This window comes from Mytilus edulis, chromosome 1 (assembly GCF_963676685.1).
Source record: "Mytilus edulis chromosome 1, xbMytEdul2.2, whole genome shotgun sequence".
NCBI classification, from domain to species: domain Eukaryota; kingdom Metazoa; phylum Mollusca; class Bivalvia; order Mytilida; family Mytilidae; genus Mytilus; species Mytilus edulis.
This window is the reverse complement of record NC_092344.1, coordinates 10,834,371-10,852,688: the sequence shown is the minus strand read 5'-3', so window position 1 is coordinate 10,852,688 and position 18,318 is coordinate 10,834,371. Positions and strand designations below refer to the sequence as shown.

At 31.2% G+C, this 18,318-nt stretch overlaps 1 protein-coding gene across 2 annotated transcripts in view; it reads right to left on the bottom strand.

Annotated features, from left to right (window-relative positions):
- LOC139523800 (cyclin-dependent kinase 17-like) overlaps positions 1–18,318 on the bottom strand; it is a 73,980-nt gene that overhangs the window by 12,511 nt on the left and 43,151 nt on the right. For both annotated transcript variants that reach the window (XM_071318094.1, XM_071318085.1), the window contains 5 exons: positions 14,533–14,649; positions 6,394–6,450; positions 2,402–2,516; positions 724–818; positions 259–321 (listed from right to left, as the gene is read on the bottom strand). In XM_071318094.1, the coding sequence (XP_071174195.1) occupies positions 259–321; positions 724–818; positions 2,402–2,516; positions 6,394–6,450; positions 14,533–14,649 (447 nt within the window). The remainder of the gene's footprint in view (positions 1–258; positions 322–723; positions 819–2,401; positions 2,517–6,393; positions 6,451–14,532; positions 14,650–18,318) is intronic.

The window sequence follows — 18,318 nt, the reverse complement described above, 5'->3', positions numbered from 1 at the left end:
ACTGCATATGGTAAATAGAGTAGATATAGTTTTGTTTTGACCAAGGCTCTTCATTAATAAAAGTGTTTGCATGTTTCATATGTCATACTGTCTGGTTCCTTCTGATCTTATCAAAACATGTATCTAAAAGATACCAGAGGAACCAACAACAAAAATTATGTTTAAAATGTTATATTTTTCATAGTAAAGATGATGCTATTTTGTTTTGTTTTGTTTTGTAGCATTTATTTACTTAATGTGTTCTTTCTACTTTCTTACCTTAACATTATTCATACTCATTATATTACCGCAGTCATCCATATACTGTTTGAGATCACGATCCTACAAATACAATAGATATGGAATAGAGGTCAAAATGTTAAGAAATAATAGGTAACACCATTACATACTTTCCATATTTATTTAGTACCCTGTTAGGATTCTTACCTAAAACATATAAATTCAGTTCTTTGAAAATACTATTTGAATTTGAAATATATTCAGAATATTTGACAAAAAGAGTTTGAAAGTAGTGATCACAAAAAATTCTTAAGTATTGTTTCATAACACAGCTGATATCATAAGACCACTTTGAATAGAAAGTCACATTTCGTGTTGGTTTAGGTTGACATCTGATGTAAAAAATCACCATGAATAAATCAATTTAGCTGAAGTTCGTATGAACTTCTTTTTTGGTATGTTCACAAAAAAAGAAATGCGAACTTCAACATCAATTGAACTTACCAAATATTCAAAGACTAGAGTGAGAGACTTTTCTGTATGAATGATGTCATGGAGGGTGACTATATTTGCATGCTTCAGATCCCTGAGTAATGAGACTGAAAAAGACAACAAATAAATGATACACAAAATTTGTAATAAATTAACAAAACTCTCTTTTTAATGACCCACTTAAGGATGTATTCTTCTGACTTTTCAGTCTCTTCAGTCTCGTTGAAATCTCGTTCTTGAATTATTTCCAAAACATGTGATAGAAGTGGAAAATATCAATGAATTTTAAAAATATTATAAGCAAACATGAGTCTGTGAAAAAATTGTGTTTTTACAATGAATGGTTTTTGCGTAATCCAGTTTTCAAATTTTACAACCAATCAAGTCAGTATTTTTAGCCAAATTTTGAGAAAATGGGTGAGGGATACAAAAAATGATTTTACAAGAATCATGTACATCCCATATCATTTTTGGTCTTTTCAAATTTCTTAGATATGTCTTTTTTTCATTCATTTATAACAAAAAAGTTGAAATAATATGCATTTTGTTCTTAAAACTGAGAAAAATCACAAAAATACAAAATTGACAACATGGTAAATTTTACACAAAAAAGCGTCAAAATATGATAAAACTTTCTTATTTTAACACCTACCTATAGTTTTTGTAAGTAAAATTTATTCAAATTGGTCCACTGCATCTTTATTGAAAGTATGAGAAAAAGTTTAATTGTGGAACTGTGATTTTTTTTTATGATAATAGCCCAAAAATAGTTAAAAATCGATGAAAAATGGGAAAATCATCAAAATTGGACATTTTCAACGGGCCGTAGCAAAAAAAGAAGTGCATGACCTTTACCTTGGATGTAGTAATCTCAAGTTCAATTGAGATCTTCCTCATTCTATATAATATATGTGACCAAATTTCCTAGTAAGGTTGCAATCTGATATATAAAGTGTTTGACTAATTATAGAGACACCAAGATGTCACTGATAAACTGATTGGAAAAAAAACCCATCAGGTACCCAATTACTTCATAGTAACTTATTATACAGAATGCTATTCTAGGAGGACAAAATAACAAGAATGGCTACAATAAGCAAATCCCTTTTATAAGATCAAAATCAAATTATGTGGATTGATGAAAATTTACATGTTCGTGGATATTAGATTTTGTGGTTTTGCCAAAATCTGCATACTACCTTTTTAAAATTCTTGAAAACAAAATTTTGTGGTTCACCTGTAACCCTGAAATCCATGAAAAGTAGTATCTATTGAATAACAACCAATCAACATTAACCTTTTATCATCTTAAACAATTGCTCTTGGTTACTGGTTACCTGAATAAACGTTGGACCCTTTATGTATTACAAATTAATACAAAAACAGCTCCCCATAAAAAGAAAGATTTGGTTACAAATTAGTCAATGAAAACTGTCTACAGTGGATTCATTTATTTTCATGGGTACCAATTTTCAGGGATTAAGGATAACTTGCATATTCATGGATATTTAATTGCATGGTTTTGCCAAAGTCTGCATACAAGTCTATAGGAAATTTGGTATTCGTACCCACGAAATCTAGGAAACTTGAGTTTCATCTCCCTTATATCTGCATTTTACTATTGGTTTTTTAATGCCAAGATACCTTGCCGTACCAAGATATTACTTTTAAACTGAGATCAATATTTTACCTTCTCTAATGGCTGTACATGGTGCTCCTTCTTCATGTTCTAGTCGTATTTCTTTCAGAGCTACAAGATTGTCTGTTAGTCGACTTTTACCCTTGAACACTGTAGCATATGTTCCCTGGAAATAAAATTTCTTAGTTTTATCATTTGATTTTTATAACCGTTTTCTTTTATCAAAGGAACTTGATTTGAACAGTTCTATAGAGAGGATATGTTATCTACTCTAATATAAAGACATTAACAATTGTTTTAACTTTCTGCACTTTCATATTTTACATCTATTGATGTACGGGTGTTACCATGTAATATATATAACTGCTTAATTCAGTTTGTAACAGAAATAAGTGAAAACAAATTAACCTGTATTAAATTCACAATTTATAGATTTTGATTTCTATTCTTTATTCTTTTTTATTATCTCATACATTGACTTAGAGAGTTAGCAAAGGTACCAGTTTCATTCCATGATGTATCATTTCAACTGATCTAACCCTAAGGTCTCGACTCTAATTTAGGCTTTAAGCATTCTGGGTAATGTTTTCAAAAGCATACACCAAAATAGTCTGATTGGCTAACAAAGTCCTCAACAATGGAAATTCAACCAATGGCTTGACATTATTGTCCCTTTGAAGTACAAACAATTAAATTACCCATAGTCCTATAGATTATAAAAAGGCTAACTATTTTTGTTTATAATTATATGCATAAAGGTTAACCACTACAAAGGAGTGACATAAATGATTTATTTGTTTACCAGTTTACAAAACAATTAATTATTAAAAGCAAGCCTCTAAAACAGTTTATACTTAGAAGGCCATGATTATAGTGTTCTCCTGTATCAGTTACAGCCATAGTTATTATCATTGTATAATCATCATCAATCCTTAACTAATCTTTACAACTCTGACTAGCTTTAGTTCTTATTTATTTCCCCAGTTATAACATCTGTCCAACAGCGAGAGATTTATCACATACAAGAAACAAACAATTTAATTTACACAAAATTTTAAAAACAATTATTTTTCTGAACATGAAATATCTATATAACAGCTTAATAGTTAAACATGCTGATTCAAAAATAGATTTTGATCTTGTCATTTCTTGTTTATTTCCTGTAAACCAAAACTCAAGGCTCCTCAATAGACCCTATATTTCCCTGTTGAAACTGAGCAGAAATTTTCCTTATCCAATGGCCATTATTTTTAAAGGGACATCAACAAAAGCTAGGGTTCCACATTGAAGGCCATACATTTACCTCTATAAATTGTAAAAATTTTATACATAGTGACTTGGATGTAGGGTTGTCTCAAAGGCACTTATACCACATTTTCTTATTTATATTTAGAATATTTAGAACATAATCTTAAACAATTCCTAGCTTCACATTAGTGTTGAATAATTATCACCGAAACTCTACAGTACCCAACAGCAAACAAATTTGTAACAGCGTTTTTTTTTTATATATGGACCATAATTTGGTATTCAGCCTTTGGTTTCTTTTTGTATCCTTTTTTATAAGTTCTAAAACTTTAACTTTTATTCTGTGGGTTGTGTTGGTGTTAGAATAGTATTAATGAAACAATTGAGTTTTTCAAGAAAAAAATAATACATTTTGATTCACCGTTTACATGACAGGAAACCAAACAGGAAACCAATCTTTATTTTCTTTATTTTGTACAATATATTTCAAAAGACATAAATGAACACCATTACTAGTGTTACTTGCTTCATGTTAATATTTAAAATTAATTTTCAATGTTTAATTAAAGTTTTTTTTAAACGCGACAGGAAACCATAAGAAACCGAAAGCATTTTTTTAGTTTTATTTTATTGCAAAATCTGCTTAAAATAGTCTGAACAGTATACTTTTTCTTAAAATCCATCTTAAATGTAACAGTATTATAAAACTCCTAAATATGTGCTTGTTTTGAAAACAATTAGTACAATTTATTCAGAAATTTCCATATTTTCTTCATTGATACAGGATACCATAATCATTGTATCTTGATGTTTTAGCCAAAAAAATGTATTTATATTTGGTTTTGAAATTCCAGTTATATACAATTTATTCCAAATCATTGGCAATGTAAAATTCTTTAAATCCAGTAAAGAAAAAAACTTTTAACTTGGAATTAAAATCTTTAAAATAGGCACCATGTGATATTTGTGACCTGTACACCATCTACATGGTTTCCACATTTTAACCTACTTTAGTGGGCTAAAATCAATAAAGTACTTCCTTTCAAGTCATGCATGGAAAAGTTTACTTCTCCTTTGACAAGTTTATTGCGTTTCTGAAAAGTGTTTGCAGAACATGAATAAAAAAAAATAATTAAAAATTGTGACAAAGATACCAACTTTCTACACTCCAAGTGTAATGGTATATTAACATGTATTTTTTATTAAGTTATCTTTATTCACCTAAAATATCCAGTAATATTTACTGCTGAAGCAAAATCAATCCAACGAGCATCGGCACAATGATAAGAGACGTAATGTCGATTGAATTTTCCAAGGACCCTTTACATAGTTATCAGGAAACAAAGTGTGTCATAACGTCTGTCAAATCTGAAATCGATTTTGTCAAGTCATTGGGCATTTATTTTCACACAAGATCTTATGTAACATTATGCACATAGGATCACAATAGACCCCCGGTGCAATCTCTTTGAAAATTGTATTTTCCTTTTTTAAACAAGACGAAACAAGTCTACAGATTATGTTTGCTAACATCCCGTTGGAAACAAAAACAATGTTTAGACCTAGTATTTCATACATCCGGCCGTAAGGGCGTGATCACGTTAGTCACATGTTTCACGTATGACCGGAAATGATTAGAACTTAACGACAAAAACAATTTTAATAAAAAAAGGAAATAACTGGACTTCTGTTTCGTTTGAAATGTAACGCATAACGATAACGTCATTTTCTAACTTAATTATTACGAAGAACAAAACTAGAATGTAAATCATCTCTGATTTACCTGTTTGAACATCTCGCGACAGTTCATATTTGCATATTGTTATAAAGAATTCTATTATAACAAAGCAGATTACATCATCTAAAATTTGCGTTACGAAATTGGAAACCAAAGTAACGCTAGTGTTCTTACACCTGCTACAGAAATACTTATAGTTCTCGGCATTTTCTTCTGACTATTCTTATTGGTCGATGTTCTTTATTATTTGAAAGCAAAAGTTACGAATTTGCTGGTGACAATTATCTATAAATCAGTCAGCGTTATGCACTTTGGAAGCGAAAAGTAACGCGAGAAATGACACAAAAATACTGTCGTATAATCTTTGAAATTTGTTAATTTCAATTTTTTTCTAGGGAAGAGTAGCATACACTTGTATGTTGATAAAAATAAAGGCATCTTTAGATGTAGTTACAACTTTTCTTACAGTAATACACATTTTTATCACTTTTCTATCGTTATAGGAAACGAGCCCAATAGCAAATTATGGTCCATATGGGACAAGGTATTTTTCTTATAGGTACAAATAGTCTAGCAGCCTGTAATTCAGTGGTTGTTGTTTGTTTCTGTTTTGAATAATTTGTTTTTTTGTACATTGTTTTGTACACAAATAAGGCCATTTGTTTTTAGTTTGAATTATTTTACATTTGTCATTTCAGGGCATGTTATAGCTGACTGTACAGTATGTGCTTTGCTCATTGCTGAAGGCCATACAGTGACCTGTAGTTGTTAATTTATGTGTCATTTTGGGCTCTCGTGAAAAGTTGTCTCATTGGAAATCTTACCACATCTTCTTTTTTAAATGTAGGGAAATGTAATCAAAATTTTATTTTATTTGAATGTATTTCAATCATGTCTCTAACTGAAAACAATTAAGAATCTTCTGTAACCTCTGTATTTTCTCAGTTAAATCTACAGGATTACTATTGTTACCAGTCAGCAAGTGATTACCAAGAACTTGGTGATAACAAATGAGATTTCTGTATCATAAACATGTATTAATTTACAGTAACCATACCTCTCCTAATTTGTCTAATTTCGTGTAGGATTCTATCTTTCCAAATCCAATTTCAGACTGCAAATAGAAAACAGTTATATGGTCATGTTCATTTTCTTCACAAGAAATAACAACCGTTTTTTACATGTGATTCCTATAATTGCTTTTTTAGTGAAAAAGATGCACCAAAAAATAAATTGTGGAAAATGAGAAATTAAAGGAAGTTAATAATTATGCTCTATTTCAAATAAATAAAATAAATTATACAATAGGTTTGTTATGTAATGCAGATAGTGTTTGATAAAAGGCAATTATGCATGGGAGCAATGATCAATGTTAATTGGTGATTTACTAAACTAATGAAGCAAAAAATTACCTTCATTTCTCTAATGCATGAAAATAATTTTGAGATATTTCTTTGTAATTAGATTTTTGTTTTGTATCTTTAATCATTAACACTGTATTTTGTTTATTTGTTTTTCTAATTAATATCATCACTTCTGGTTTGTATGAGAGTTTGGATTGTTTACGATGAAGTTTTACAATTGTTTTTGGTTCTATATTTGCACATGTGTATAGGTCTAATTTTATACCATTATTTGTCTTTTTTTAGGTTGTGTTATCCTAAATGTCATAAGTTGTTTCTGTTATCTTCCTAACATAGAAGTGTTATTGTAAATGATGTGATTAGTAATAGTGGAAAGTTTCTCTCATATGGGGAAATAAAAGACAAATTTGATATTTCTGGGAATATAATGATGTATAATAGTATCATTTCAGCATTAAATAAGACAAAGAAGCTGTATTCAAGGGGAGATAATAAGCTCACAGAACCTTTTATTCCCTCTTTTGTTCAAACCATTTTAAAAAGGAAAAAGGGAACTAAAGATATATATTGGATGTTAATACCTAAAGTGGTTCCTAATGGGGAGAAAAAGTGGAATCAAATTTTGGAACTTAATGAATTGGAATGGAGAGAAATTTTCAAACTTCCTTTTGCAGTTACTAATAACACAAAATTACAATGGTTACAGTTTAGAATAAATCATAGAATATTAGCTACAAACAAATTTTTGTGTAAAATTAATGTCATAAATAGCCAGCTATGTAATTTTTGTAAGGAAGAAATAGAAACTATAGAACATGTACTATGGAATTGTGAAAATGTCCAGAATTTATTAGAAGAAATAGATATATGGTTTTTATCTAATGGTATAAGTATTTCATTCACCAAAAAGAATTTTTTATTTGGTGATGTCTCACATGTATACAAGGGTGAAATTTCAAACCTGATTTTTCTGTGTCTTAAACAATATATTTATAATACAAGATATTTCCAGAAAGTTTTATCAATTCATGCTGTGAAGAAAGTACTAAAAGATCTATATAATCTAGAGAAGTGTATAGCAGTAAGAAACAATAAACTTGAGAGTTTTAATAAATTGTGGATTCTATTTACTCATTTGTTTCAATTGTAATTAAAGTCCTATTATAATTCATATGTGAAAAAAATGATAGAATGTTAATTTTTGAACTATCAAAAAAGCTACATCAAATATTCATCAGAAAATTATATTTATTTTTATTTTATTTTTTTTTCTGTATTAATTTTTTCTTTTTTTTTTCTTTATTTTAAATTTTGATTAATTTAAATTGATTAATTTAACCTCAAATTTTCCATTCTTAAAAAAACGAAAAAATCTTGAATATCTGTATGTTTGTTAAAATGATTATTCTAATATGATGAATTCATGTATTTGTGGTCCTTATTTTTGAACTTTTATTATGTTATTTTTTATTGCAAATGAAAAATGTTGTATTATATTGTAACTACAGCTGATATATTTTTTTGTAAAATGAACTAACAAATACTAACACATATATGTTTATATGATCTATTGCTAACATTAACGAGGCCGGGATAAGGTACCGGTATTCGATGTTTTCATTACTAACAAATGTACAGATTTCAATAAAAAAATGAAAATTAAAAAAAAAAACATAGAAGTGTTATCAATTATCGCTAAGGATTGCATTTAGTATATAACACAGGAAAGAGTGCAAGAGCAGGATATTTGACACCTAAGGCCAATATTTTCTGTTTCTTGTAATACTTTTGCAAGTCAGTAATGTTAAACACTGTTTGTACTTGTACAAAAGTGAACTGATTTAAAAAAAAAATCAGTTGTTGTTAACATTAGTACAAGCAAGGTTGATCTTGAATTCTCAATTATTTTTTTGGATCCACCACGTTTACATTGTGTAAACAGGTTTGTATAAAAAGGATATATTTAAGTCCACAATCATCAGTGTTCATGACAAAAATTTCACAGTAAAGTCAAGAAAATAAATATCTAAAATCATGTGACCAAAATAAATGACAATTGGAAAAGGAAACTACTTTTTCTAAGAGACTGAAATCAGTGGTGGATCCAGAAATTTTCATAAGGGGGGCCCACTGACTGCTTAAGAGGTGGCCCACTCCAGTCATGCTCCTATGATTCCCTATATAATCAATCAAATTTTCCCCACAAAAGGGGAGGGGAGTCACCCTAAGCCACCACCTAAATCCACATCTGATACTGACAACAGTGCACTGTTAAATATTTAGTGCTTTTCTATAAGACTATTACGACTGACTTGCACATTTTATACAACTATTGCCATGATAAATATTTGATACATTCACTAAAAGCATTTTCTACCGCCTGTCTTTAACTTGAATCATTTTAATATCTGAAACCCTTAAGCTATACAGATAAAAACTTCAATCTGTTTTTCGTTTAGCATCAAAACATAATAAATTTGTTAATCTTGTCTTATTTTAAAAACACCATCAAGCCATCAACAGAGTTTATCTCTCAAACTAACCACTTTAAAAGATAACCTCTGAATGGAGTTAAATTACTTGACTTCCTGTTTGCTTTGGTTCTGCCTTTCTACAAGTCTGTTCTCAATTATATAACAACACCACACATTTTATTATTTGGCAATCTTTCCTATAGATTTTAATTTAGCCTGTCCCAATTTTCTCCCATCTTCTACATAAAATGCGGTTATTTCAATCAATTTTGATGATGGTAATCATTTATAGACACCTATCAATGAACTGAACACAGGATTGACTGGGAGAGTTTATTTAACCACAGCTTTAATGAAAAGACATAACATTCATGACATTGGAAATGAATATAAAAATAAATCTTTGGGGAAATTTTGCATTCTTAGGTGGTCACATTTTTGATTGAACTTAACTAAATGAGTGCCTGATATAAAACTTTTTACAGTTGCCTCTGCCAAGTTCAATCAATATTGGCCAAGAATTTCAGAGATGAAAAAGTTATTTGATTCTAATGCATGCCAACCAAACAACATACTTATACAATTTGAATATATTTCACTTTGTACTTCAAGAAGAAAATAAAATAAAAAATTACTTATTTTCATTTTACCAAATAGGTAAACCTTAAAGTTTACCTTCAATATATTATGGGTATTACCAGTAGTCCCTACCATTGAGAATAGAAATGGGGAATGTATCTGAGTCAATAACCGACTAAAGAGCAGAAAACAGCAGAAGGTACCAATAGCTCTTCAACACAGCGAGAAATCATGTTTGATTTAATAGGACTATTTTATTGGCTATTAGATGTCAAGCAGTAAATTAAATGTATATTCAGGATGATGAAATGCTAATGTACTATGAATATACAACCTGTTTTATACTAGATCAACATTTTTAGACATATTTTTACAGTGCTAATTCACGAGGTCAGCAAGAAGACATTTCAGGGCCTTTTATAGCTTACTATGCAGTATGGGCTTGCTTATTGTTGAAGGCCATACAGTGACCTAATTTCTGTGTCATTTTGGTCATGCAGTATGGGCTTGCTCATTGTTGAAAGCCATAAAGTGACCTAATTTCTGTGTCATTTTGGTCATGCAGTATGGGCTTGCTCATTGTTGAAGGCCATACAGTGACCTAATTTCTGTGTCATGTTGGTCATGCAGTATGGGCTTGCTCATTGTTGAAGGCCATACAGTGACCTAATTTCTGTGTCATTTTGGTCATGCAGTATGGGCTTGCTCATTGTTGAAGGCCATACAGTGCCTAATTTCTGTGTCATGTTGGTCATGCAATATGGGCTTGCTCATTGTTGAAGGCCATACAGTGACCTAATTTCTGTGTCATTTTGGTCATGCAGTATGGGCTTGCTCATTGTTGAAGGCCATACAGTGACCTAATTTCTGTGTCATTTTGGTCATGCAGTATGGGCTTGCTCATTGTTGAAGGCCATACAGTGACCTAATTTCTGTGTCATTTTGGTCATGCAGTATGGGCTTGCTCATTGTTGAAGGCCATACAGTGACCTAATTTCTGTGTCATTTTGGTCATGCAGTATGGGCTTGCTCATTGTTGAAGGCCATACAGTGACCTAATTTCTGTGTCATGATGGTCATGCAGTATGGGCTTGCTCATTGTTGAAGGCCATACAGTAACCTAATTTCTGTGTCATTTTGGTCTCTTGTGGAGAGTTGTCTCATTGGTAATCATACCACATCTTCTTTTTTGTATGTAACCAACTGGACACATTCATCTGAGTCTGAGCCAACCAGTTTTTACTCTTAATCCTATAAGTGCTGGTTGTTTAGTGGAGAAGAAGCCAATATTACTAATGTTATTGAATGAGAGGTTGCTTTGCAGAGAGGAAGTCAATACTAATGTTATTGAATGAATGGTTGCTTTGTGGAGAAGAAGTCAATACTAATGTTATTGAATGAATGGTTGCTTTGTGGAGAAGAAGTCAATACTAATGTTATTGAATGAATGGTTGCTTTGCAGAGAAGAAGTCAATACTAATGTTATTGAATGAATTGTTGCTTTGTGGAGAAGAAGTCAATACTAATGTTATTGAATGAATGGTTGCTTTGTGGAGAAGAAGTCAATACTAATGTTATTGAATGAATGGTTGCTTTGTGGAGAAGAAGTCAATACTAATGTTATTGAATGAATGGTTGCTTTGTGGAGAAGAAGTCAATACTAATGTTATTGAATGAATGGTTGCTTTGCAGAGAAGAAGTCAATACTAATGTTATTGAATGAATGGTTGCTTTGTGGAGAAGAAGTCAATACTAATGTTATTGAATGAATGGTTGCTTTGTGGAGAAGAAGTCAATGCTAATGTTATTGAATGAATGGTTGCTTTGTGGAGAAGAAGTCAATACTAATGTTATTGAATGAATGGTTGCTTTGTGGAGAAGAAGTCAATACTAATGTTATTGAATGAATGGTTGCTTTGTGGAGAAGAAGTCAATACTAATGTTATTGAATGAATGGTTGCTTTGTGGAGAAGAAGCCAATACTAATGTTATTGAAAGATGGTTGCTTTGCAGAGAAGAAGTCAATACTAATGTTATTGAATGAATGGTTGCTTTGTGGAGAAGAAGTCAATACTAATGTTATTGAAAGATGGTTGCTTTGTGGAGAAGAAGTCAATACTAATGTTATTGAATGAATGGTTGCTTTGTGGAGAAGAAGTCAATACTAATGTTATTGAATGAATGGTTGCTTTGTGGAGAAGAAGTCAATACTAATGTTATTGAATGAATGGTTGCTTTGTGGAGAAGAAGTCAATACTAATGTTATTGAATGAATGGCTGCTTTGTGGAGAAGAAGTCAATACTAATGTTATTGAATGAATGGTTGCTTTGTGGAGAAGAAGTCAATACTAATGTTATTGAATGAATGGTTGCTTTGTGGAGAAGAAGTCAATACTAATGTTATTGAATGAATGGTTGCTTTGTGGAGAAGAAGTCAATACTAATGTTATTGAATGAATGGTTGCTTTGTGGAGAAGAAGTCAATTCTAATGTTATTGAATGAATGGTTGCTTTGCAGAGAAGAAGTCAATACTAATGTTATTGAATGAATGGTTGCTTTGTGGAGAAGAAGTCAATACTAATGTTATTGAATGAATGGTTGCTTTGTGGAGAAGAAGTCAATACTAATGTTATTGAATGAATGGTTGCTTTGTGGAGAAGAAGTCAATACTAATGTTATTGAATGAATGGTTGCTTTGTGGAGAAGAAGTCAATACCAATGTTATTGAATGAATGGTTGCTTTGCAGAGAAGAAGTCAATACCAATGTTATTGAATGAATGGTTGCTTAGTAGAGAAGAAGTCAATACCAATGTTATTGAATGAATGGTTGCTTTGCAGAGAAGAAGTCAATACTAATGTTATTGAATGAATGGTTGCTTTGCAGAGAAGAAGTCAATACTAATGTTATTGAATGAATGGTTGCTTAGTAGAGAAGAAGTCAATACTAATGTTATTGAATGAATGGTTGCTTTGCAGAGAAGAAGTCAATACTAATGTTATTGAATGAATGGTTGCTTTGTGGAGAAGAAGTCAATACTAATGTTATTGAATGAATGGTTGCTTTGTGGAGAAGAAGTCAATACTAATGTTATTGAATGAATGGTTGCTTTGTGGAGAAGAAGTCAATACTAATGTTATTGAATGAATGGTTGCTTTGCAGAGAAGAAGTCAATACTAATGTTATTGAATGAATGGTTGCTTTGTGGAGAAGAAGTCAATACTAATGTTATTGAATGAATGGTTGCTTTGCAGAGAAGAAGTCAATACTAATGTTATTGAATGAATGGTTGCTTTGCAGAGAGGAAGTCAATACTAATGTTATTAAATGAATGGTTGCTTTGCGGAGAAGAAGTCAATACTAATGTTATTGAATGAATTGTTGCTTTGTGGAGAAGAAGTCAATGCTAATGTTATTGAATGAATGGTTGCTTTGTGGAGAAGAAGTCAATACTAATGTTATTGAATGAATGGTTGCTTTGTGGAGAAGAAGTCAATACTAATGTTATTGAATGAATGGTTGCTTTGCGGAGAAGAAGTCAATACTAATGTTATTGAATGAATGGTTGCTTTGTGGAGAAGAAGTCAATACTAATGTTATTGAATGAATGGTTGCTTTGTGGAGAAGAAGTCAATACTAATGTTATTGAATGAATGGTTGCTTTGCAGAGAAGAAGTCAATACTAATGTTATTGAATGAATGGTTGCTTTGTGGAGAAGAAGCCAATACTAATGTTATTGAATGAATGGTTGCTTTGCGGAGAAGAAGTCAATACTAATGTTATTGAATGAATGGATGCTTAGTAAATGAAATAATGAGGAAGTAAAAGTACATATCGCTTATAAACTAGTGGTCCATGAAATTGTTGTTGCATGTAAACATCCTCTTTGGAAATATTTTATATAATTGTAATTTTAACATTTTTGATTACCTGATTACTTCCCAACAGTTTAAAAATAAATAACAATTCAAGAATTACATAATCTAAATTTAAATAAATTGTTTATATAAATGATAACATGTGCAGCATCTTCCTGCATGCACTCATAAGCATCCTTTACCTTTCTGAATGTAAATAAAGCATCTTTAAGTCATGCCTTGATGGGATGGCCTTGAAAAAAGTAGGATCATGGTCTTCATAATTTTATTCTTATGATTCAGAGACCTTCATGAGTGCAATTACACTAAAATCATCTTGACAAAATATAAAAAAAATAAAATATGGTTAGCTTTAAGGAAAAACTGCCATTGGAATTAAAATGTGTGTATTCAGAAGATTAAAGTGATACGTATGTGCCACACTTTACAGTTTGCCAATACCAAGCCTGTTACCAAAAAAAATCAACCTTTCATGTAGCTGTTAAAAAGAATATAACAAAAATTTCTCACAAGTAAATCAACATGAAGAACCTTAAAGCTTAGTAACTTTATATGTATGTGGCCAACAGGAAGTTGTTATGTGACAGACCTTTCAGTCGCACATATGAAATTTGGTACCAAATATCAAGTAACTATCATTTATAGTTTCTGGGAGAAATGCTACAGAAATGAGAAACAGACAGACAGAATGAAGGACATTCTTCTTCAAGGACAATCAAAATATATGGAGAATGTGTTAAAATGATAATAAAATACTGAACTTATAAATAGCCAAACAACAGATAAGTTTCATTGCACTTACAAATCAAAATGTCAAAAAGGACAACACCAATTTATTGGGCCTACAACTAATAGTTTTAGGTTTTCAAACTAGTTAAAAGACTAAATAGTAATGCTTACAAGAGACTTCCTCCTTGACCGTCGACTCAGCTGACCTTCAGGACTACTTAGGTTTGTTCTAGACCTATGGCTTGGTAGTCGCATATCAGCTGGAAGAGACAGGCGTTTGTTTGCCTCCTGAAACAAAATAAAAAAAGTTTTGAATTAGTTTAAACATATTTATTTATAATGGATAGGGAAACAAGTTTTGCAACTTATATTAATCCCTTTCCACTTTGTGCAAGTGCTGCCTTGTAGCGGCATTAGCCTACTCTTTTACGAAATTTACAAGGGTGTCTTTAACGTGCAAGAGATATGGCTCTCTCTTAACACGGGTCAGCCATTTATTGTCCCCTTCCGACAGACTATCATTGTTTCCTCAAGACCATAACCTCAAGTTTTGAATTAATCCCTGCATACTGTTGATTGATTGATTGTATGTGTTTGAACGCCACTTTTGAGCTTTTTCATGGCAGTCATTTTTTCATAGGTGGAAGAGGCTGGAGTGCCTAAAGAAAAACCTCTGACCTCCAATAGGAAAACTGGGTATCCGCAGGATCAGGTTTTGAACTCGCAATCACAGTGTTGACTGACTAGTGTTTACAGTAGTAGAACTACTTAGACCACTTGGCCACCAAGGCCCCACATTACTGCTAAATCTGGTTATATTTTCCAATCCTATTATATTTTAACTACCTTTTCTGCAGTTCTTAAAATTATATTTGCATTTATCTCCAAAAAAAAATAATACTGATACCATATATCATAACTAAACCACTTTAGAGCTATATCTAATTAACTATCTAAGAAAAAATATATCTCAACACCTTCAGTACCCATTTGTTCAGGAAGGGCTGGCCAAATATTTGCCCTACTGTACAGCATATGTCAAAGTAATGAGCTAGTTACTGAAGTAGAAATATATTTTACAATCTTAAATTATTAATAAATTATATCAAACGAAAAAAAATTAAACATTTCTAAACTATTGTTTGTCTGTTAGTGCTAAACATTGCTTTAGCAACCTTGGCTATATCATAGTTTTCCTCTTTTTTTGGTTGAGAAAATGGGGGTATCAAGAGAACCACTACCTTAGAGGTAGAGGAACGACCACTCTGTCATGGCAGCTCTTAACCACCAAAGAAACAGCAACATAAAATCACTTGTATGCTTTTAGTATGCATTTTATATGTAAGAATACAGCTTTTTAATATGATCCCCTTTCATTCTTAAGTAGACAGATTTCTGACAGACTTCAGTTGATGGGCTATATAGCAAAAGTAACTGTGATATTTATGAGATTGGATGGTTTTAAAACCAAGGCCTTAATATGGCACAGTATATTAGATATTTTGACATTTAAAGATATGAAAACCTACACAAAAAAGTTCTGAATACTATCATCTTTAAATAACAGTAAAACTGCTTTATCATCTCCTCACAAAAACCACTGTACCATCAATAAATTCTGGATTTATAGATTTAAATTAAATCAAATTTGCATATACAACATGTACAAAATATCAATTACCTGGGCACACCTGCTTATAATATCAAACTTACAACTGAAGTGAGTGAATATGTCGTTCAAAAGTCTGAATTTGTACTTGACCAAAGTGTTGCACTTTTGTATATACCACAGACCTTCTTCAATATAGAACAGTCCATAACATGTCCGTTAATTGCCTTTCAATATACAACAGTCCATAACATGTCCGTTAATTGCCTTTCAATATACAACAGTCCATAACATGTCCGTTAATTGCCTTTCAATATACAACAGTCCATAACATGTCCGTTAATTGCCTTTCAATATACAACAGTCCATAACATGTCCGTTAATTGCCTTTCAATATACAACAGTCCATAACATGTCCGTTAATTGCCTTTCAATATACAACAGTCCATAACATGTCCGTTAATTGCCTTTCAATATACAACAGTCCATAACATGTCCGTTAATTGCCTTTCAATATACAACAGTCCATAACATGTCCGTTAATTGCCTTTCAATATACAACAGTCCATAACATGTCCGTTAATTGCCTTTCAATATACAACAGTCCATAACATGTCCGTTAATTGCCTTTCAATATACAACAGTCCATAACATGTCCGTTAATTGCCTTTCAATATACAACAGTCCATAACATGTCCGTTAATTGCCTTTCAATATACAACAGTCCATAACATGTCCGTTAATTGCCTTTCAATATACAACAGTCCATAACATGTCCGTTAATTGCCTTTCAATATACAACAGTCCATAACATGTCCGTTAATTGCCTTTCAATATACAACAGTCCATAACATGTCCGTTAATTGCCTTTCAATATACAACAGTCCATAACATGTCCGTTAATTGCCTTTCAATATACAACAGTCCATAACATGTCCGTTAATTGCCTTTCAATATACAACAGTCCATAACATGTCCGTTAATTGCCTTTCAATATACAACAGTCCATAACATGTCCGTTAATTGCCTTTCAATATACAACAGTCCATAACATGTCCGTTAATTGCCTTTCAATATACAACAGTCCATAACATGTCCGTTAATTGCCTTTCAATATACAACAGTCCATAACATGTCCGTTAATTGCCTTTCAATATACAACAGTCCATAACATGTCCATTAATTGCCTTTCAATATACAACAGTCCATAACATGTCCGTTAATTGCCTTTCAATATACAACAGTCCATAACATGTCCATTAATTGCCTTTCAATATACAACAGTCCATAACATGTCCGTTAATTGCCTTTCAATATACAACAGTCCATAACATGTCCATTAATTGCCTTTCAATATACAACAGTCCATAACATGTCCGTTAATTGCCTTTCAATATACAACAGTCCATAACATGTCCGTTAATTGCCTTTCAATATACAACAGTCCATAACATGTCCATTAATTGCCTTTCAATATACAACAGTCCATAACATGTCCATTAATTGCCTTTCAATATACAACAGTCCATAACATGTCCATTAATTGCCTTTCAATAGGATTAGATTGCTCTCTGATATAGACATGTTTTTATTTTATCGATATTTTCTGTTCAATATGGATTCTTCCTTAGGCACAAAGGCAAAAATAAGTGTTATAGAAATTTAAAAGACACAATCAAAACAACTTTTTTTTTACGAATTTGAAGATAATTAACCAATTACATCCACTTCTGAGAAAAAAATTATGTGAAATATGATTTTTTTTTTTCAATGTTCATGGTGTTAAGCTGGAGGAAAAAATATTTCCCTGTTACTAAATGAATTTCTCATTTTAGAAATGCTGGTTTTTTTATTTCCATTTGCTTGTTGTTCAACGTTTAACTGTCCTAGAAACTATGGCCCAATAATTGATTGAATCCCTACCAGTTGACCCTTAATTGTAAATTCTAACAAAAGTTCTCTCCTCTGTTTGAATTCATCATCAAGTAGAATTTTATATGATTTTCCAAGAAGCAATATCCGCAATCTGAAGTTGAGACAAACAGCGTTAAAAGTACATTTCCACATTTATAACTACATCATGTTATGACTTCAGTTCAAACAGAGAAACGATGAAAAAGTTTAATTTAAAAAGCTCATACCTTGTAAACAAGTAAATATCTTTTGTCTTCTGGAATACTAAGGTCCCTAGGAGAACTCATTTTAATTTGTCTAACATTGGAAACTCCCATTGTATCACTTTAAAATGTTCCAAATTTTGGTAACTCACAATCTAACTAACGAACTTTAATCCTAGACAAATTTTATATTTTGTGGTATTAATAAATATGAATCTCTTCTTTATGTAA